This window comes from Bubalus kerabau, chromosome 1 (genome assembly GCF_029407905.1).
Source record: "Bubalus kerabau isolate K-KA32 ecotype Philippines breed swamp buffalo chromosome 1, PCC_UOA_SB_1v2, whole genome shotgun sequence".
Classification (NCBI taxonomy): Eukaryota; Metazoa; Chordata; class Mammalia; order Artiodactyla; family Bovidae; genus Bubalus; species Bubalus kerabau.
This window is the reverse complement of record NC_073624.1, coordinates 174,951,295-174,973,585: the sequence shown is the minus strand read 5'-3', so window position 1 is coordinate 174,973,585 and position 22,291 is coordinate 174,951,295. Positions and strand designations below refer to the sequence as shown.

The 22,291-nt window shown below is 51.1% G+C and overlaps 1 protein-coding gene, 1 long non-coding RNA gene and 1 other non-coding gene across 3 annotated transcripts; 1 reads left to right on the top strand and 2 right to left on the bottom strand.

The window, feature by feature from the left end:
- The first annotated feature begins 2,813 nt into the window (after positions 1 to 2,813).
- NIBAN3 (niban apoptosis regulator 3) lies at positions 2,814 to 22,088 on the top strand. The gene is given in 16 exon segments (XM_055541703.1): positions 2,814 to 2,880; positions 4,273 to 4,403; positions 7,439 to 7,564; positions 8,130 to 8,244; positions 10,177 to 10,344; positions 11,072 to 11,187; positions 11,270 to 11,374; positions 11,571 to 11,733; positions 12,381 to 12,571; positions 14,084 to 14,242; positions 15,501 to 15,617; positions 15,698 to 15,805; positions 16,768 to 16,879; positions 18,690 to 18,771; positions 21,516 to 21,594; positions 21,597 to 22,088. Coding segments are annotated over 16 exon segments (2,055 nt in total). The 5' UTR covers positions 2,814 to 2,825; the 3' UTR covers positions 21,825 to 22,088.
- Positions 10,778 to 12,322, bottom strand: LOC129623790 (uncharacterized). Its single transcript, XR_008700647.1, has 3 exons — positions 12,131 to 12,322; positions 11,278 to 11,793; positions 10,778 to 11,020 (listed from the first exon to the last, which is right to left on the bottom strand). It is a non-coding gene; the product is annotated as an uncharacterized LOC129623790 (long non-coding RNA).
- On the bottom strand, positions 13,377 to 13,448 carry TRNAE-UUC (transfer RNA glutamic acid (anticodon UUC)). Its single transcript has one exon. It is a non-coding gene; the product is annotated as a tRNA-Glu (tRNA).
- Positions 22,089 to 22,291: the final 203 nt, after the last annotated feature.

The following is a 22,291-nucleotide window of genomic DNA, read 5'->3' as shown; positions in this document are numbered from 1 at the left end:
TTTAAAACCGCATACTTATTCAATGCTCACTTTCTATTCTCTCCTCTCCCCAGCCCTGGCAACCACCATTCTGTTTTCCGCCTTTATGAATTTTTTTTTTTTGGAAGTATAGTTGATTTACAATGTTGTGTTAATTTCTGCCGTACGGTACATTATTCAGGCACACATACATATACATTTTCTATATTCTTTTCCATCCATGATTTATCATAAAGTATTGAATGTTGTTCTCTGTGCTATACAGCAGGACCTTATTGCTTATCCTCTTATCTTTATGATTTTGGCTACTCTTAAGTGCTTCATACAATTAAAATCATACAGTATTTGTATTAATGTGATGGGCTTATTTCACTCTGCAGTGTCCTCAGGATTCATCCATGTTGTAGTGTGTGTGAACTTCCTTCCTCTTTAAAATACGATCATATCACATTTTAGTTATTTATTCATCAATCGGCAGACACTCGGGTTACTTCTGTGTTTTGCTATTGTGGATAATGCTCCTGTGAACAAGGGTGGACAAATATCTCTTCCAGAGCCTACTCTCAATTCTTTTCAACAGACATCCAGAAGTGGACTTGCTGGGTCGTATGCATATGGTCATTCTAGTTTTAGTTTTTGGAGGACCTTCGTATTGTTTTCCGTAGCACTTGTACCATTTTTATATTCTGGCCAACAGTACACAAGGATTCCCATTTCTCCACATCCTGGCTCACGCTTGTTTTCTGGTTTCTTGATAGTGGCCTGTAGATATTTTCCTTTGGGAGGACACAGTTCTACCCTCTCCACACTCACTTGGCCGAACTCCCGCTGCAAACCCAGGGCCAGGGTGACTTCTGCGCTTGGCCCTGCTGCAGGTCTGTTCAGAACCTTGAATGTGCGGAGGCACTGCTTCTTTGCCTCAGGGCTACAGCATTTCCCCAGAGTGTGTCCGCTTACGGCCCACCTGGCTCCAGGGGCCAGGGCAAGCAGAGTGGGCGAGGGGCGTGGGAACTGAAACCTCAAATCCGAAACCACAGAAAGTGAAGTTTCTTTCAACATCTTGTCTGGGTTGATCACTCAGATGTGAGAGTGAGGAAGTGGGACCGATTCTGAGCGGAAACCGAGGAAGGTGGAGGAGAGGTTTGGAAGGAAAGCTGCCCAGCTGTGACCTTGGACAACAGCAGGTGTCATGACCCCTGAAGCCGCAGGCAGAGGCTGAGAAGTGGAGGGAAAGTGATTAGACAGTTAGAAAGACCCCATGTGGAGGGCCCTGCCTGAGGCATGTCACTTCTCCTGTGCCCCTTTCCCGGTAGCAGCAGCTGTTCCTGCTCCAGACCTGCGTGGCTCCCCTTTGCCTTCATAGTGAAACCCATCCTTCTCACTCAACCCACAAGCCCCCATGTGGCCCCTGCAATCCCCCACCCTCCTACCTAACATCTACTCCGCATTCACTCTCCTCCAATCCATCCACCTTGTGTTCTTCCTGGAACCAGCCGAGTCCATTCCCACCTCAGGGCCTTTGCATGGCTTGGCCCTTGTTTCCTTCAGATCGTGGTGCACCATAACCTCCCTGACCCCTCCTTGCCCCTAGCATTTTCTGTTTTTTCCCATTCCATGTTTCTCCCTTATCCATACTGTCTGACAGTTTTGTTGTTGTGCTAACCAATGGTCCACGGGGGCTGGACCGTGTGGTCTGTTTTGCCCACGTCTGCATCCCCTGCTCAGGGATGGCACTCAGGCTATTATGGAGCGATGTTGAAAACAGGAATTCTGGGGAACTGGTGGAAGATTATAGTCAGATGTTCCTGGTTTAAACAAAATGGAGATTTAGCTTTTCCTCTGGAGGGAGGCCACCCAGAACTGAGGGAGCAATGTCGTGAACTCTTTGGGGACTCTGCAACTGACATCATAGTTGTGCATTGTCATCACATGAGTTTTACCTCGTGGTCCAAAGTGGCTGCTTATGCTCCAGCCATCACGTCCATGTTGCACCCACTGGAATTTGATGCTCTCTTCATCTGAAATCCTGTGAAAACCCCATCTGATCACATTTCAGTCTGAAATGTAGACCTTCCTTCCTCCCTGTCTGCCTTTCTGTCTTTCCTCCCTCCCTCTCTTCCTACTGAGGATTGCTTTGTGCCAGGCAGTGGAAAAACAGGTGAAGGGGTAAGGAGGCCCAACTAATTCAACACAGTCCTCTGCTGTAGATGGGTAAAGCAGGATCTGAAGGGACATGTCCCACCTGTCTACAGCAGAACAGTGGCACCCCACCTATTCCTGCCCTAGCACGGACCCCAGGACTGGAGGTATCAGTCCAGTTCTGTCTTCCCAACATGGGGCTGGACTAGGCCTGAATCCTCTTGGGTCCCAGAATCACTCTGCCTGGGTGCAGATGAGCGGATAGGTGCATGATTTAGATGCCCTATCCCTGCCTTCTCCCCATTTCCCTGCCCTCCCCACACTAACAGTTGCTCTCATGTGCTGCCAGATGTCTGCCCTTCATCCACCCTCCGAGGCCAGCTAGGTCTTTTTTCTCCACCCGCACCCTGGGGCAGCCCCTACAGAAACCACCGGTTCTGGGGAACTTGGCCCAGGGGAAGCGGGAGGACACAGGTGCAGGGTGAGGCAGGCGGGGCAGGGGGCAGGGCAGAGTGGGGAGCAGGTATCCCGCGCACACACCCCAGGACTGTGCTCTGGCTTTGGATCCCAGGCGGCTGGCCTTGCAGCACTCGGGCCCTGCAGGTCACCTTGCTCCCAGGGTGGCCCCTGAGTTGAGGAACCTGGGGCGTTGTGGGGAACAGAGGGGTGTTTACTTCACTCAGCAGAGCCCAGGAGACGGCAGCAGGATGGGCGGGCGCCCCTCGAGCCCCCTGGACAAACAGCAGCAGCAGCACCTGAAGGGTGAGTGAGGTGGGAAGGAGCCCAATGTTGGCAGGTTGGATTTAGGGCTGGGTTGTCAGCTACACAGGATGTCCTGTTAATGTGAATTCTAGAAAAGCAATAAATACTTATTTTAGTATCCGTGTGTCTCAAATTTTGCATGAGGGCATATTTGTGCTGAAAGTATTCCTTAGTTACCTGAAATTCAAATGTAATTGGTGTCAGGTACTTTTATTTGGGTAAATGTGGTAATCCTACTTGGGGCATGGGTTCAGTTGGGGGGGGGGCGGGTGCAGGCATGGGGCCAGGAGGGAGGTGCCCGGAACCTGGCCAGATGTGGAATGATCTCTCAGGTGGGCAGGGACTGATAGGCCCCTCCATGTGGACCTCAGGGACTGAGTCACAGATCTTCTTTTGAGACAAAGAAGGGCCAGTGTCCTTCCCACTCCATACCTACAGCTGAGCACCCACAGAGTGTGTCACGCGCTCACAGAGACCAAGAAACAAGGTCAAGTTATCACTACATGAATGGATTCAATAAGCTACTCTGCAGAGTTGTGACATTTTTTTCTGTAGTGGTTTAAATGAGATATTTATTCTCTCTCTCATAGAGGGTTAGAATCCCTGAAGAAGGAAATGGCAATGCCTGGGAAATCCCATGGACAGAGGAGCCTGGCGGGCTCCAGTCCACAGGGTTGCAAAAGAGTTGAACGTGACTGAGTGACTGAACAACAACAACACAGAGGGGAACAGTGGAGGCAGGCTGATCACAGACAACCCAACCCCTCCCATCTCATGGTTCTGCCACACGTGGCTTCTGTGCCTGAGTCACTGCCTGGCCCAGAACTGCTGCTCAAGCTCCAGCCATTAGATCCACATTCCAGTCTGCCCGATGGATGTGCTGTAGACGCAGTCAAGTGCACACATCTTAGAACAGCTTGAAGAGCTTTAACACGAGTGTAATCACCTCCTAGATCAGGCTACAGGACACATCCATCACCCCCAGAAAGTCCCCTTGTGCTGGGTGAGGTTTTTAAAGATTTGGATAGTCTCCTCAGGTAAGGGGCACAAGGAAATTTTCAGATGCAGTGATCTGTTCTTTACCTGTGATGATTTCACAGGCGTGCACATGTGTCAGACTCATTAATGTTTGTGATTTATACAATTAAGTTCTGTTGTATATTGGTTATAAATTAAGCCTAAGTCCCTTAACTCCCCTGCCCCCCACCAACCCCTCTGTGGATAAAAACAGGTCGTGGAGGGTTAAAGATGAATGGATTTGGAGCCTGTCTTTCGGGGAAGCTTTGGGGTGTGGGTGGGAATCCGTAAGTAGCCTCTCCGCCGGTTTGGCCTCCACTCGGGCAGGTTGAGAGGACCTGATTCAGCCACCTCACCACCCTCTCGTCCCTGCAGGCCAGGTGGACACCCTGCTGAGAAACTTCCTGCCTTGCTACCGCGGGCAGCTGGCAGCCTCAGTCCTGCGGCAAATCTCCAGAGAGCTGGGCCCCCAGGAGCCAGCCAGATGCCAACTGCTGCATAGCAAAGTGGGTGCCACAAGGAGGGGAGGGGGCACGGGGCAGGCAAGCCTGGGGAGGCTGTTTGTTTGAGGGTCCCTCTTCACATCTTTGCCCTTGCTGGAGCCACGACCTAGGGTGACTATTAAAAATTCATTCTTGGAATGCAATAATGACATTTGCAGCCACATGGATGAAGCTACAGATTGTCATACGAGTGAAGTAAGTCAGAGAAGAAGTATCGTATGACATCCCTTATATGTGGAATCTAAAAAGAAATGATACAAGTGAACGTAGAAAACAGAAAAGAGACTCATAGACTTAGAGAAGGAACTTATGGTTGCCAGGGGGAAGGATGGGGGGAAGGGATAGTTGGGGAGTTTGGGATGAACAGGTACACACTGCTTTATTTAAAGTGGAAAACCAACGAGGGCCTGCTGTATAGCACAGGGAACTCTGCCCAGTGTTATGGGCAGCCTGGATGGGAGAGGAGTTTGGGGGCAGAAAGGATACACATAAGAAAAAAAAAGATTCATCCTTTGAACAAACATTCACTAAGCATCAGCTGCCTGCCACATCCCTGCTTGGATGCTGGGGTGCAGGGGGTGCTAAGTTGCTTCAGTCGTGTTCAACTCTTTGCGACCCCATGAACTGTAACCCACCAGGCCCCTCTGTTCATGGAATTCTCCAGGCAAGAATACTGGAGTGGGTTGCCATGCTCTTTTGGGCATCTTCACAAGCCAGGGATCAAACCCACATCCCTTATGTCTCCTGCATTGGCAGGCAGGGTCTTTACCACTAGTGCCACCTGGGAAGCCCCACCAGGGATGCTGGGGACACAACAGTAACTGAGAGAGACTTCCCTCTGCCCTCCAGGGCTCACAGTCTAATTGGGAGAAATGACAAGTTAGTTATCAAGTTAATGTATCATGATGCAGGATAACCCCTGACAGGTGCCAGGAAGACAAAATGAAAGGTGGTGTTGAGGGTGGGAAGCTGGGGTGTAGGAGGGCCCTTCTGAGCTGAGATGTAAAGGATGAGACAGAGCCAGAGCATTCTGGAGCCCACATCGGAAGGTCATTTTGGGAGAGGGCACAGCCAATACAAAAGCCCAGCAGTTGGAAAAGGTGTGACCTGGCTGAGTGTGGTTCCCAAAGGCACAGCATGCCATTGGACCCCCGGCCTTTTCACGTGCTACCCTCCCTATTCCATCCCATACTTCGGCTGCTACTTCTTCCAAGAAGCCTTCCTTGATTACCATCACCCTTGCCTGAGTTGGGCACCTCCTCTGGAACCCCCCGTCTGTCTGCTTCTCCAGTGCAGCTCCAGGGTCACAGGTCTGCCTCCTCCACTTGTCTGCTCTGTAAGGACAGGTTTCAAGTCTTATTTCCCCTGCCCCCATGGTGCCTGTACCTAGTAGGGGCTCAGGAAGAGTGTGTCGATGGAATGAAAGAGCCTGGAGCCACCCAGTCTCAGCTCCAAATGTCTTCTGAGCTGGACGATGGTGCCCAGGATCTCCATGTGTCCTGCCCAACTTACTCCATCTTCACCAGCCTCAGAAGATGAGTCTTTGACTATTGAGGAAACCAAAGCACAGAGAGGTGAAGTGACCTGCCTGAGGTCACGCTGCCAGCAAGAGGCAGAGGCGAGATTGGAACCCAGAGCCCACAGTCCTTATGACACTGGGTCATCTGTCCCAACCAGGGCTCTGAGATTTCCTCTTGGACACCCCATCTCCTAGCTGTGTCTGCCCTGGGATCGGGGCTCCGTGGACACAGAGCCCACTCCCACCTGGGATGCCACCTGTCCCGCTTGGGGCACCACGGGGTCTGGGTGTTGCCCCCACCTGCACCTTCCACCACCTGCTGGTCCCAGCCACCTGGCCAGGGCACAGCTGATGTGGGGGTTCAAGCAGCATGGAGGGATTTCCTCTTGCTTCAGTTGGAACATTTTCTTTAATATTTATTTTTATCTATTTGCATTAGGTATATCATTTCTATTGCTGTGAAAAATGTCAGACCTAGGAACAGGGATGGAGAATCCTTTAACAAACATCTTAGTTCCCACTACTCTACCAAAGAATTAAAACATCACAAATGCTGGTCATTTAGTCATCAAATATTTACCGAGTGCCAACTATGCACCAGGCACCACTCTGGGGCCCAGTCGTGGGACAACACAATTCAGGTCGACAGGTAGTGAGATGAGCAATAAAGAAAACGAAACAAGTTAATGTCCCATCCTGCCTGAGGGAGGGGCCTGTGGACAGAGGCCTGGCCATTTCTCATAAACTAACACCTGTTCCATGATCTAGCAATCCCACTCGTATCAGTTAGCTATGCTGCGTAACAATACACTGCAAAATCACTCCTTCAAACAACACACATTTATCTTTAAAAAAAATGTCTTTTAATTTAATTTTGGCTGTACTGGGTCTTCGTTGCAATGTGCAGGCTTCTCTAGTTGCAGCAAGCAAGCAGGGGCTACTCTTCAGTTGCAGTGCGTGGGCTTCTCATTGCCGTGGCTTTTCTTGTTGCAGGGTGGGGGCTATAGGGTGGGCGGGCTCAGCAGTTGTGGCTTATGGGCTCCAGAGCATGTGGGCCCAGAGTTGTCGTGCGCAGGCTTAGCTGTGCCACGGCATGGAATCTTCCCAGACCAGGGGTCAAACCCATGTCCCCTGCATTGGCAGGCGGATTCTTTACCACTGGACCACCAGGGACGTCCCCACACACATTCATCATCTCAGTTACGGTGGGTCAGGAATCCAGATGGGGCTTCTTTCAGTTTCTCAATCAAGATGTTGGTCAGGGCTGGGGTCTCATCTGAAGCTCAGATTGGGGGGGATCCCCTTGCAAGTAAATTGGAGATAACAAAAGTATCCGCCTCGATTCATATTTGGAAGTGAATGCTGTGAGCGCGTGTGATAAAGAATAAAACAGCACAACAGCAGCTCCCAAGCCCCTTGTGCTTGGGGGCACCCAGCTCACAGCACGAGCTGTCCAGGGGATTTGGACACCGGGGCACCATCTGATGCTTCTGACCTCTGCCTGCCCATCCTCCCGCAGAAGCTACCCCGAGTCCGTGAGCACCGAGGGCCCCTGACCCAGCTGCGGGGCCACCCACCCCAGTGGCAGCCAAGCTTCTGTGTTCTGTGTGGGGATGGCCGCCTGGAATGGTTCAGCCACAGGGAGGTGAGTGAGTGGCTTACAGTCCATCTACCTCTCCATCCCACCCTCCCTAGTGTGGGTTTGGGGTCCAGTTCCTAGCATAGCCCCCCTCCTTTCTTCAGTCATCAAATATGAATCAAGGTCATCTGTGTGCTTGGCCCCTGGATGGGCAACCATCTCCTGCTGTGCCAGGTGGGTAAACTGAGGCCCAGGCCAGGGTAGGGGCTCATTTGTGGTCATCAGCAGAGTGAGGTTGAAACCATGCGAGGTCTTTGCATATCCCACTTGCGTCCTGCTTCCCAGCTGGGGAATCCTTGTCTCCCTGGGACTCAGTTTTCACGTCTGTGAAATGGGATGATGATGGTCTATGCCACGTGGGGCTGTGAGGATTCGATGAGATAGTCCTCACATAGCACTGGCCTAACACACAGTGGGTACCGGCTGCTCCACTGTGGGGAAGGGGGGAGGGGTGGAGGCAGGGAGGTGGGTTAACCCCAGTTAACCCCAAATCTTCCCCTGATCCCACGTTGGGACATAGAAGCCACCGTTTAGATCTGTCCCAAGACAGTTCTTTGGATGTCTTTTGCAGGAATATGAAAATGGGGACCGTCCCCTGGGCTCCACGACCCTGACGGGGTACACAGTCCTGACTTCCCAACATGAATATCTCTGCCTGTTGGATGCTCTCTGCCCAGACTCCTCAAGTAAGGCTCCTGGGGACCCCAAGAGCTGGCTTCTCTACTTTTGCACTGGTGATACTGGAGCCAGATCATTTTTTTCTGCAGTGAGGGCTGCCCACTGCACCATAGGATGTTAAATAGTATCCCTGGCCTCCACCCCCCAGATGCCAATAGCACTCTGCATCCCAAATGTGACAACCAAATATAACTCCAGAAACTGCCAAGTGTCCTTAGGGGCAGCATTGCCTCTGGTGAGCACTCTGTCTCTTGGAAGAGAAACACCCACTCTTGTCAAGGTGAAGGAGTTAGGTCACTAAACCAGAATAAAAGCAGCAAAGGGTAGAAATGATAAAAATCTGGTGTCAGCAAGCATATGGAGAGATGGACAGTGGTGGGCAGGAAAACTGTACAGACTGGGTAAGAATCTAACTGTTCAGTTTAGTGTTTCCAGGAGGGTTCTCCTTCCCTCCTTCCTGCCTTTACTCCCTTCCTCCATACTCCTCCTCTTCCTGCCCCTCCAACCTCCCTTCCCCTCACCTCCCCTTCCTCCCCACTCCTCCTCCTCCTCTCTCTGAATAGAGTAAGGAGCAACATAAGTGGCTGGCATGCATCTGACTGAGGGCCTGCGTCATCTCATTGACTGCCCAGGAGGCAGTCCCATCACTAATCAGCCCATTTCGTAGAAGGGGACACTGTGGCTGAGGACTACCACACCGTAAGAGACAGAGCTAGAATTCCACCCTTTGCTTCACTGCAGAGCTATTCTGCTGCTTAATGATGCAAAGATGTAGCAATAAAAACCGTCTGCAGAAATGTTGATGATGATGTTGAAAAGATGGGAGTCCACCCAAATACTCATCCTTTGGGGTTGATTAAATGAACTATGGCCTGACCCTTAGGAAGGAAATCTGTGCAGCCTCTGAATGTATCCCAGACATACACAGGAGCCAAAGGCCAGTTATACATCAGAAAACTCCATCCTGTTAAAAATGCATCCCATACAGCTTTGTGCAGATTTTAAAATCTGGAGTAATGTCTCCCAAACTGTTAACAGTTATTCTCATCTCTGGAGGCTGCGATTAAAGGGCCACTTGATGAGGAATGTCCACTTCTTTCTGCATTATTGTATTTTACTGCAGTTTATATATATATCATTCTGGAAATCTGAACAAAACACTTAAGGATTTACGAGATCCCAATTTAAGTAATCTGGGATTCCCTGGTGTCTCCGTTGGTAAAGAATCTGCCTGCAGTGCAAGAGACCACAGGTAGCCTAGGAGACCTGGGTTTGATCCCTGGGTAGCGAAGATCCCCTAGAGAAGGAAATGGCAACCCACCCCAGTATTCTTGCCTGGAAAAATTCCATGCACAGAGGAACCTGGTGGGCTACAGTCCATGGGGCCACAAGAGTCAGACACAATTTAGCAACTAAAACACTGCCAATTTAATTAATTGAAATAAATTCACTCATTTTTGTCCTCCCAATAGTTCTAGGTCATTGGTATCACTTTTTAGCCCATTTTACAGATAAGAAAACTGAGGGTTTTTTTAGGGTGATGGAAATCTGTGCAAAGAGCTAGAAAATGGTTTGGCCAGGTATGAATCTGGGCCTAGCTGACTCCAGCACCCTCCAGCAAGCAGGACTCAGATCACATGCCAATTCAGACCGTTGTTGGTGGCTGCCCAGGCCTCTGTGTTGAGGAGAATGCTGAGGTGGATTATTAATATCTGCCCTGGGCACACCTCCTCCTGGGACTGAGCTGGAATAAGGATCTTCTAAGCATTTCAGTATTCTTGCGAACATTCCACAGACAGAGGAGCCTGGTGGGCTACAGTCCATGGGGTCGCAAAGAGTCGGACATGACTTGAGCAATTGAGCTCACACACAGAGAAGCATTTCGTGGTGAATGAAGGGAATGAATGAATGAAGATGCGAGCTTCTCTGTCTGCTTTCAGGAGACCATACACAGGAAGAGCCTGATCCCCTCTTGGAAATGCCTGTTAGCTTCCCCCTGTTCCTGCAGCATCCCTTCCGCCAGCACCTCTGTTTCTCTGCAGCCACAGGGGAGGCGCAGCGTGCCTGGAGACTAGCCCTGCAGGGCGGCATCCGGCTTCGAGGCACAGGTGGGTCCTGGCAAAGGGCAGGCAGTGGTGGGGTGCAGAATCTGGGGTCAGATGGCTCTGCTCCTGCTGGCTGTGGAATCCTCTCCAAGCTTCAGTTTCCTTATCTATAAAATGGATCGTGGGGAAGGACAGAGGGGAAACAGACAATTATGCATGGCCAGGGCTGTGATGAGGGCACAGGCCTGTGGGAGCTTAGCCTGGGGATCAGGGAGGGGAAGTCAAAGCTGGAGTCTCAAAAAGATGAGGGACCAGCCAGGTCAAGAAGAAGAACAGAATTGACACGTACAGTTGGGCAGGTTGTTGACTGAACAAGCGTACCTAACTGGAGAGGCAACTGGAGACTGCCTTGGGACTTGGGTGGTGACTGCCTGTAGGGGACGTCTTTTCCTAAATGGCATCGGCATCGACAGGAATTTAAGCCAACTGCAGGAGATAGTGGAGGACAGAGGAATCTGGTGTGCTACAGTTCACAAGGTCACAAAGAATCAGACACGACTGAGCATCTGAACAACAACAAAACATAAAGCTCCTTTATGGGCTGATGATGGTCTTAGGGAGGTGTGCTTCCTGTGGAGGGCAATTCTTTGTGCAAAGTTCTGGAAGTGGTTGACCTAGCTGTTTGAACCTGGCGAGGAGGTGGAGGGCTTCCTCCTGAAGTGATGGGGAGCCAGGCAGCCTGAGGAGAGCAGGGGAGGGATGGGTGGACACTTAGGAGTCGCCCCCTCAGTCCTGCAGCGAAGTCAAGCGCCGGCAGCCCGTGCCTTCCTAGATGCCATACGGCTCTACCGGCAACAACACGGCCAATTTGGCAACGATGACGTGACCCTAGGTTCCGACGCTGAGGTCAGTGCCCCACCAGGCCGCACCCGGGACCCCCAGGACCCCTCTCGGCCCACCGAAGCACCCATGGCCACCTCTCCCGCAGGTGCTGACCTCGGTACTGATGCGGGAGCTGCTGCCAGCGCTGCGAGCCCAGACCCTGCCCGGCCTGCGAGGAGCCGGCCGCGCCCGGGCCTGGGCCTGGACCAAGGTAGGCACAGGGTCGAGGAGGTGGAGTAGGGACGCTCGGGAGGCCAGGAGTGGGATAGGAGTCGGACTTGAGTGCCCAGTTTCTCTGCGCGTCTCTCTGTGCCCGTCTCTGTCTCTCCGTCCCTCTCATCCCCGCCCCGTCTTGGCTGTCTACTGCGCCCCTGGCCTTTGTCGGGTCCCCTCGCTGGTCTGAGCAGCTCCTGGACGCCGTCCACTCTGCAGTCCTGGCTGGGGCCACCGCGGGGCTCCGCGCCTTCCAGCCAGAAAAGGACGAGCTGCTCGCGGCCCTGGAGAAGACAATCCGCCCAGACGTGGATCAGATGCTGCGGCTGCAGGCGCGCGTGGCTTTGAGGCTGAAGGGTGCGGTCCGGGGGCGTGGCCCAGAGGGGCGGGGCTTGAGTGGGGGCGGGGCTGGGAGCCCTAGAGAAAGAAGGGGAACTGGTTGGGTGTAAGGGGTGGGGGCCAATGATCTGGAACCCGGAGACCTAGCAGGGCAGGGCCAGAAAAGGAAAGGGCGGGGCCGAAGTGGGAGAATGGACGTGGTTTTGAGGTTTAGGGTGAGGGTTAGGGTTAGGTTTAGGGGCGAGACAAGGGCCGAGTCAAGAGGAAGAACTGGGCCGCGGGAAGGGGGAGCCAGGGATGCAGAGGGTGAGACTGCAGACCCTGACTGGGTGGGGAGATGCGCCGAGGCGTTGGCAATAGCGGGGTCTGATCCGGGTTGGGGGTTGTCCGGTCAAACGGCGGAGATGGCACCTACTCAGCGCAGTAACAAAGAGAACTGGGTTTGAATCCGGACTCAGCCTGCTAGTGTGCGACTTTTGAGCTGATCCTCACCGCACTTGAAGCCTCAGTTTTCTCATTCGTAAAATAAGGTAGAGGAGGATACTCAGAGTCTGCGCTCCCATCTTCCTCACCCTGTTGAGGAAATAGTCGCACACCTCCTCCCCTCCCCTCTCCCATTTGCTGAGCACCTGGAGGAGATCCAGGCCGGTGTCATCCACTCGTAGCCGAGGTCCAGGGCCCCCTGGAGTCGTGCCTGCGCGGGAAGGTGGATGCACAGCTGCCCCGGATCACACAGACGCTGCTGAGCACTGTGGAAGCCGAACTCGCGGCGGTGCGGACCCTCCTAACCCAGGGCATGGACCGCCTGTTCCGCCTCCTTCGTGGGAGTTCCTCCAGCACCCAGCTGCGGAAGGAGGTGAGCTCCGGGGGCTCTGGGTTCATCGGGCCTATGGGCAGTGTCTTAACTTTATGGAAGAGTCACGTGAACCTTGCATCTTTCTTGTTTGAAAATCATCTTTTGAAAATCTCCGAACTTTCTTCTAGGCTGCATTTTACTCGGGGTGGGCCACGATGGGGCGGGGAGCAGTAAGAGGACAAGATTAGCGATTTAGGAACATTCATCTGGAGTCACCGCACCTGAAAACTCTTTCTCCTCCCATTCACTTGTTTGGCCACAGCCCACCCCATCTCCTAAGACAGAATTCTGCTCTATGCAGGTCAGCTCAGTTCTTCTGCTATGAAATGAGAGCATACTACATGCCAAGAAACATTCAACTCACTGTCTGTTGACCTTTAAAATGAAACAGCCAGTTATTTTACCAACAAAACATTTTAGGGAGAGAGAGACAGCCCCCACATTGCAATTTGGGACAGGCAAGCTAGGGCAAAACCATAGGCAAGTCTGACAAAGGGGAGGAATGTTACTTTATAGAGAAAAAGGAGGAAGTTGGGAGGGGTGACTTTGAAGGAAAGCAGGAGTTCAGGATGGTGACACTTTCTCATTGGCTGAGTGGTGGTAGTTTCTCATTGGTTGGGGCTGTTACTAGGTAAGGAGAAAATCTTCCTCCTGTGGGAGTGGTAAAGCAGTAATTTTCTTTTCCCTGTTTGGAGGGGCGGGCAGAGGGCAAGGAGTGGCAGTGCATGAGAGCTCTCCCTTCAGGGCTTAATGGCTTCGTTTTATTTATTTATTTGGCCCAGCCACTCGACTTGTGGGATCTCAGTTCCCTGACCAGGGATTGAACCTGGGCCATGGCAGTGAAAGTGCCAAATCCTAACCACTAGACTGCCAGGGAACTCCCACGACTTCATTTTAAATGAGGTTTCCAGTATTCTTGCCTGGAGAATCCCATTGACAGAGGAGCCTGGTGGGCTACAGTCCATAGGGTCTCAAAGAGTCAGACATGACTGAGTGACTAACACTAACCCTCCCTTTATTAATTTTCACATCTCTGTTTCATAGTCACCTCCTGCAGAAATTTTCCCTGGTCCTTTCTGCAGCTGCAGCTGCTTATGCTTCCCTCCTCATATGAGCATTTACACACTACTATAGTTGTTTGTCTAAACTCTGTCTCCTCCAACTTTTGCGTGGGCAATTTGAGGGAAAATACCACTTTGGATTATTCCACTTCTGCAGCCCCAGGATCTCGCACAAAGAGAACATCAGGTGATGGCATTGGTGGGACAAGGGCTGGGTGTGCCCATTTCCCCTCAGTCACGCCATCACCACAGCATGATCTTTTTCAAGTTTCACCATTTTATGTCCATCACACCATACCTCACCTTTATTGTGGTTTTTTTTTTTTTTGGTGACAACTGAGTTGGGATGTGTTCCCAGTTGTGTTTCCCCTTCAATGAATTGGCCGTGAGGCCCTTAGCCCTGCTTTTCCACTGGTGGTGTTTTTCTCACCTGACTGTCATTGGAATGCAGGTGTACTCATTTGGGGAGATGCCATGGGACCCAGAGCGGATGCAGATTTGCTACCGAGAGGCCAAGAGGAGCCGGGGGCAGCTGGGGCAGCTGGCAGCACTGTTTGGCTTCTTTGGAATACAGAGCCTAGTGTTTGGGGCCCAGGATCTCGCACAGCAGGTAAGCGTTAGTGGAAGACTGGGAGGAGACAAGGTAAGGATGGCAGCCCCTACTTAACAGGTGCTTCGTGTGTGCTGAGACCACAATGACCCAGACAGACCTGAGCCTCCCTGCCCGGGCTCCCAGTGTCACGCAGACATGAACTCATGAGCAGGCAGTAACCTCATCTGATGGACAGGGCTGTGACGGGGACACCCAAGGTGCTATGGGAACCCTGAGGGGGCACCTGATTCATCTCCAGGGTCGGGAGAGTTTCCAGCAGGAGAGGACTGCCAGGCTGGGACAGCCATGGGAGGAATGGGAATAGGGTATGTCCTGGGTGTAATGAACAGTGTGGTTAAGCCCTGGAAGGTGAGAGAGCTTGTCCACCTTCAGGAAAGTAAAGCAGTTTAGAGACATTGGGTTGTAGATTTCAAGAGCGGGCAACGATGTGAGAAAGATGACAGAGAGGTGGGGAGGCAGATGAATCAGGGCCTTGAGTAATGGGGCTGCAGGGGCTGGGTTCTTTTCAAGGGCAATGCGAACCACAGCACGTGTGTGAGCAGGAGAGGGGCACGAGCAAATTCAAAGTTTTTTAGAAAGCCCTGCCTGCCACGGGGAGCAGTGGCTGTTGGTGGCAGGAATGGAAGCAAAGAAGTCTGAACCAGAGCAGGTGGTGGAGAGAAGCCAGGGGTTTTGAAGGCCAAGGGGATGGGACCTGCTAATGGACATGGTAAGTGAGAGAGACAGATTGAGAAGACCCAGTACCGCCTGGCCCAGTTGTTCGGTCTGCATACTGCACAAGAGGGCTCAGTCATGCAGCCTGGACTCTGGAGAACTCTCTGCTCCCCATGCTGGGCCTCCTGGCACTGACTGGATGAGGCTCAGATCCTAAGAGGAAGAGAGTGCTATATTTTTCTTTTTTAAAATTGTATTTTTAAATATTTATTTGGCTGTTCCCAGTGTTAGTTGTGGACGCAGGATCCTTAGTTGCAGCACGTGGAATCTTCAGTTGTGCCATGCGAACTCTTAGTTGCATAATGTGGGACCTAGTTCCCTGATCAGGGATCAAACCAGGCCTCCTACATTGGGAGCTCAGAGTCCTAGCCACTGAACCACCAAGGAAGTCTCAAGGGTACTGTATCTTGGGACAAGAAGGAGCCTGGGGGGAGGCAGCTGCTCAGGGCAGGCTGGATACTGAGAAGGGTTCAACTGAGCAGGCGCAGGGCCCAGAAAGAGCATGGATTTCCAAGGCTCATCTCAGCATCTCCTCCCACAGCTCATGGCTGACGCCGTGACCACCTTCCTACAGCTGGCTGACCAGTGTCTGACCACGACTCTGGACTGCGACCAGGCCACCCAGCAGCTGGAGAAAGTCAGGGGGCGTGTGCTGAAGGTGAGGTCTGCGAGGAGGGCATGGCAATGGGCCTGCCTGTTCAGGTGGTTGGGGGACCAGTGCTGTGTGTTGTCATGCAGAAATTCCAGTCGGATAGCAGCTCGGCGCGGAGGAGGTTCATCCACAGCTGGCTGCTCTGCATCTTCTTGCCCTTTGTGTTGAGCCAGCTGGAGCCGAGCTGCAAAGCGGTGAGCTGATGGGGGGCAGGCCCTACAGAACAACCAAGCATCATAGAGCCACCCTGATGCTTAAAGACTTTGGTTCCCTGAGCCCTGAGGCTGGGTCAGACGGCTCCTCTGGGCTTCCATAACGTTCTCTGCTTCTCCCATGACAAAGCTCGATGTCTGCCATTTGAGAGCTGGCGTGGGGTCCCATGTATCATATATCAGCAGGTGATACAGGCTTCAGAGAAAGGAGGAAGCAGAGAGGCAGTGTGTGTGTGGGGAGGGTTCTGAGAGGTTAGGGAGGCTGTCTTTGAGAAGATGATGCTTGAGAAGCAGTGAACTAAAGGCATGAGCCATATTCGGGGGAAGGGTGTTTTTTGCATGTGCATAGGCCCTGAGGTAGATCTGTTCCTGGTATGTTGGAAAACAGTGAAAAGGCGAGTGTGGTTGGAGCTTGGCGAGCAAGAAGGTGGGAAGTAGAAAAGGGAAGAGGTCACAGGCACCTGGCTACACACGGCTTAGGGGCACTGGAAAGTGGTCTGCAGGAGGGGTCAGGCAGAAAGTGGCTGTGAGGGGACCCAGCAGGAAAACCTATACTGTTCCCACTGAGGTGGGATGTGCTTTGTTTCACCAATCCCCACAACAACCAAGGGAATAATGAGCCAAGGAGTCCATTTTAAAGATGACGAGACTGAGGCCCAAATTTCCCTGGCTAATCAATAGACACGAGTTTGAGTAAACTCTGGGAGTTGGTGATGGACAGGGAAGTCTGGAGTGCTGCAGTCCATGGGGTTGCAAAGAGTCAGACATGACTGAGCAACTGAACTGAACTGAATCAGTGACAAAGCTGGGGAAGGAGTCCATTTTAAAGATGAGGAGACTGAGGCCCAAATTTACCTGACTAATCAGTGACAAAGCTGGGGCTGGAACCTATGTCACACACAGCCCACTCCTCTAGCTCAGCCCCTCACCTGCTTCGGTTCCAGGAGCTGCTTAAGTTTGAAGGGGACGTCCTTGCTGTGGGCAGCCCTGCCCTGACCATCGAGGGGATTTACGAGGATGTTGTCCGGGGGTTCCTGCTCCAGAGGATCAATCGAGGTGAGCCCCTCCCCCTACAGCTCAGGGGAGCCTAGTGACTCCTTGCTGTGTCTACTGAGCCCTACTAGAGTCCCCATTGCCTCTCACTTCCTGTGAACACTAACCTTTTGACTCAGGGCCAGGACTGGGAAAGAAGGTGGGAGAGCCTATAGGGACAGTGATGGAAGTTCTCTGAAGGAGGGGGCACTGGAGTGGGGCTGTGAGGGATGTGTAGGAGTTCTTAGGCTGAAAGGAGGGAGGGAAAATTTAAAAACTTGGGATACATATTTACATTTATTCATTCAAATAACCTCTCCCTGTTTTATTCTGAGCTGGCATTGAGGCCCCAAGTGTACCTGGACTTGGGAATAGGCCTCTCAGGATTTCCTGGACTGGGAAGAGGTTCCTGAACGGTCTCTTCTCCCTCCTGCCTTGTCGCTTCCTTCTTGACCCAATGCCTGTGACTGCTGAGACATGTGTACTCACAGGGTAATGAGCAACGTGTAATGGTTATTCAGGGAATGCCACCGCTGACACAGACAGAAGGAGAGGAGGCTGGAGGCTGTCAGGGAAGATGTGCAGGGCCTTGCATGACAGGCAGAGGAGTTTAGACATTTCATGGCAGGCAATAGAGAGCCATGGAGAGTGTGTGAGCAGAGGGCAAGAGAGGCCAGACTGGCAGCTAGAGAGGAGGCTGAGGACCTGGTCCTGGGAGCAAACGATGGACTTGAGCAGGGGCAGAAACCAAGGGGACAGAGCCCAGGCATGAGGAAGAGGCAGAAATCAGAGGCTGTTGTTGGCCTTAGGTGTTACTAGGTACATGGGAGGGACCACAACCCTGGAAATGGTGTGGATAGACTGGAGAGGCGTCCCAAAGGGCCTGGATTTGAAGGACACAAAGAAGAAGAAAGGGGATTTCCCTGGCAGTCCAGTGGTTAAGAATCTGCCTGCCAGTGCAGGGACACAGGTTCGATCCCTGGTCTGGGAACTAAGATCCCATATGCCTCAGGGCAACTAAGCCCATGCTGCAACTACTGAAGCCCATGTGCCCCAGAGCCTGTGCTCTGCCACAAGAGAAGCCACTGCAACGAGAAGCTGCTCTGCAGTTGGAGAGAATCCCCCACCTGCTGCAACTAGAGAAAAGCCCACACAGCAACAAAGACCCAGTGCAGCCAAAAATAAAATAAATAAATAAAATTAAATGCATATATATGTATATGTATTTGAAAAAAAAAAAAAAGAGTAAGAAGGGATGCAGATGGAGCAGTCAGAGTTAGCAAAATTCTGAGAGCCAGGAAGTAAAGGTGAGAAGAAACTCAGAGAATCTCAGAGGAGAAACTCAGAGACAGCAAATTTCTGGGAGCCAGGAAGTAAGGGTAAGAAGTCCTTGTTCTGTGCATGGCCAAACAAAAAGAACCCAGTTATCTTAGAATAGGGGACATTTTAAATGGAAAAAGGCTGTTCTGTGGAAAAAAGTTTTTAGAAAACAAGTTTCTATTCCTAGAGGCTTTACATGTCATGTGGGCGGGGTATGGTGGGTAGCTGGGGGCGGGGTTTCCATCCTGAATTGATTTGTAATGTCTGTTTGAAGTGCTGTGCTGGAAGGTAGAGTAGGTCGCATTCAGGCTCAGTGAAGGTGTGAGGATTGGCTAGCAATGTCTGCCATGGGCACAGGTGTGGACATAGGTTCATATGAGCCATTCCTTTAGGGTTCCTGGTTGAGATACATCCCCCATCCTTTGCCCTCTTGTGGCCTCTCTGGGAAAATTCATGGAAGCCGTGGATTACGGGGTTTATCCACATGGGCTCAGGGGTTTCTGTTTTATTTTAGAATTGAAAAAGGCCCTTGGGGCCAGAAACATATCCTGCATTCTGGATGACTGCTCAGAGGCGCCATGGGACCAGGCAGAAGCAGGTGAGGCGCTTAGAGGTTCTTGGCCCATGCCAGTGAATTGCTGGGGGTCAGGCAGGGGGGTCTCCAGGGGGTTGTGAGTGTGGGTTCTTGGATGGAGCAGCATGCACCTTGTCTGCTGACTTGGCCAGGTTGGCCAGGCTCATAGTGAACTAGGGCAGTGGGAAGCCACAGAGTGTACCTGAGTGACAGAGGTCTCCTCTGACATGCGTATGAATTTGTGTCCCATTTCTTCTTGTCAGGACCCTATAGGGCCTCTCCCAGCAGCCACTGGTTCCCAACACTGGTGGGGAAGATAGTGGTGATGGGAGTTTTGAGTTCACCTTAAACAATGCAAGAAACTGCCCCAGGGCTGGGGCAGCCTGGCTTCCTACTATAGGACCCTACAGCAAGCTCCTTGTTGGAACAGTAAATGCATGTAGAGTGAGAATTCCCTGAAATGGGACAGAAAACAGCTGGTCCAACTGGAAGCAGACCAATGGGCAAGATGTTTATAATCTGGGTGCTCAGAGCCCAGGGTGGATGTAGGGATTCCGGAGTGGCTCACAGCTCCTCAACTCCCTTGGGTATCACTGTTTTGAGAGCTTTGTGAACCCACCCAGCTATGTGGCTCCCACATTCTTTACCCACAGAAACTCTGAGATAATAAATGTAGTTTTCAGTGGCTAACTTTTGGGGTCCTTTGTTATGTGGCAGTAGCTAATACACATCCCAGTTGATCTGGGACAGCATCTCAGAGTCAATCGGGTTTCTCAGGTAGCTCAGTGGGTAAACAATCTGTCTGCAATGCAGGAGATATGGTTTCAATCCCTGGGTCAGGAAGATCCTCTGGAGGAGGGCATGGCAACTCACTCCAGTATTCATGCCTGGGAAATCCCATGGACAGAGGAGCCTGACAGGCTATAGTCCATAGGGCTGCAAAGAGTTGGACATGACTGAAGTGACTGAGCTCAGGGTCATTTCTCAACAGATTTAAATGTCTACTAGTGGAATATATGAGTCAAAACGTATGTACCATTTCAAAGCTTATTATGACCCCCACACCTTCACCTTACTCCTCTCCAGAAAGGCTGTGCCTTTTAATGAACTCAGAGTCAATTGCTGTAGATAAACTGATGAATATTCTCACTCACTGGGATGAATGAAGATTGGACACTTTTTAAATGATTAAAATTATCCTGAAATGTCAGAATATTTGGGGATTTGCAGGTAGGATGAGGGATTGTGGATGGGCTTCTTAACCTACTGTTGTTCAGTTCTCAGTCGTGTCTGATTCTTTGCGACCTCATAGACTGCAGCATGCCAGGCTTCCCTGTCCTTCACCATCTCCCAGAGCTTGCTCAAACTCATGTCCATTGAGTCAGTGATGACATCCAACCATCTCATCCTCTGTTGTCCCCTTCTCCTCCTGCCTTCAGCCTTTCCCAGCATCAATTTAACCAGAATCTAATTGATGATGGGGTTTTGCTTCTAGTCTTTTGCACTGATAGCTAATGCCACTGTGAATGACCTTTCATGTACTTTTCATTGCAAGGGGGTAAATCCCCCAAGGTGAAATCTCAGGGTTTAGAGCATATATGTTTGTCATTTCGGTAGCAGTTTCCCGAGTGCTCTCCATCAAGGTGGTCCCACCTGGTACCCCCTCACCTGGAGGTGGACTATTTCCCCACAGGCTGTCAGCTGACTTGGGATTTCTCAGATCTTCTGAGTGAACATATCTTATTGGGAATGAGGTGGAGAGTCTTTTCATGTGTTTAGGAGCCTCTCTGTGAAACTCTAATTCTCTCGGTGGCCCACGTACGTATCTTCTGGGTGCTTTTACGTTTCTATTAAGCTTTTCTCACTAAGTTTCCATTTCCTAGGTATCTATTATATGCCAGGCACTTGATATGTCCAAATGTTTTGGCATCATTATGATACTTTTCCATTTTACAGATGTATAAACTGAGGCTTGGAGAGGGACTTGCTCCAGGCAACCAGGCCCCAGCACCGAGGGCTAGCCACTACGCCCACGGCCTCCTCTGGGGACATTCCAGCGCTGAAGCTCTGCCCACACTTATCATCATTCTCAGCGGATAAATGTCTACTTGTGGAATTTCTGAGTCAAAACATATGTACCATTTCAAGGCTTATTATGACCCCTACTCCTCTCCAGAAAGGCTGTGCCTTTTATTAACACTCCCACCAACAGTATTTGTGCATATTCTCCTTTCCAAACACTGGGACTTTTCATGAAAGAAAGACTGCCAATCTGATAGACACACACAGATTGCATTGTTTTAATTTCTTTGATGACTACGTGCATGCATGCTAAGTCACTCAGTTGTGTCTGACTCTTTCTGACCCTTTGGACTGTAGCCCATCAGTCTCTTCTGTCCATAGGATTCTCCAGGCAGGAATTCTCGAGTGGGTTGCCATTTCCTTCTCCAGGGGATCCTCCCAACCCAGGGATGGAACCCTTATCTCTTACGTCTCCTGCAGTGGGAGGGGGGTTCTTTACCACTAGTGAGCATCACCTAAAAATATCTCTACTGACCATTTGTATGTTTGTGTGTTTTATGTTTTGCTTTGTTTTAGTGAGTTACCTGTTCAGAGCTTTTACCTACTTTTCTCTTCAGGAGAGTTTATCTTTTTCTTATTGATCTCTAATAACTCTTTATATATTAAGGATATTAACAGTTTTGTGATACAAGCTATAGATTTTTTCCCCCCTCAGATTGCTGTGTGCCTTTGGGATTGTTAACTTGCTCCAAATCTTAACTTAGTACCAAATTTCCCAGCTGACAGTAGAGCTTTTACTGGTTTCCCCCTGCCTGCCAGAAGCCATCAATCCACTGGAGGTTGGCAGCTTCTGCACATCACAAGCCTTCCAGCTGCTTCTGGCGCCAGTCTCCGAGAGGGGTTTCCCCAGTGTTTTTCTCAGTTCAGCTTTCAGAGGGAGGACATGCAGACTCCCTGGTTTTCTCCCTTTCTGCCCTGGAATGTTCATCCTCCCCCAGGAGAATGAGCTTTTCCTTAGCTTTCCCTCCTAAACTTTTGCCTCATGTCCCTTGAGCACATTGAGGACACACAATCTGTGCTCTGAATTTTACTTAACAATATTGAGCCTCCCCCCACCGCTCACGTTAACAGACATCTGAGCATCTTTCTTAAAACAAATTTTTATAACAACACAAAAGCGATCAGGGAAGCCTGGTGTGATGCCGTTCATGGGGTCGCAAAGAGTGGGACACGACTTAGCAACTGAACAACAAAAAGTGATTAGAAACACATTAGATTATTGGGGAAAAAATAGATTATTGAAAAACAATCCCCTTATAGCATTTCTAGGGAAACGCCCATCTTGTCTCCAGAGCTTGTGCTCAGCCAGTTCCATCCTCTGACAATCCTGAGGTCACTATGACTCCATTTTACATATGGGCAAACTGAGGCTCACACAGCGACCCCACGCGCGGGCTGGATTTATAGCCAGGTCTGGGGACTCCAGGGCCCATGGTCTTAGTATCCAACAACCCCTGAGG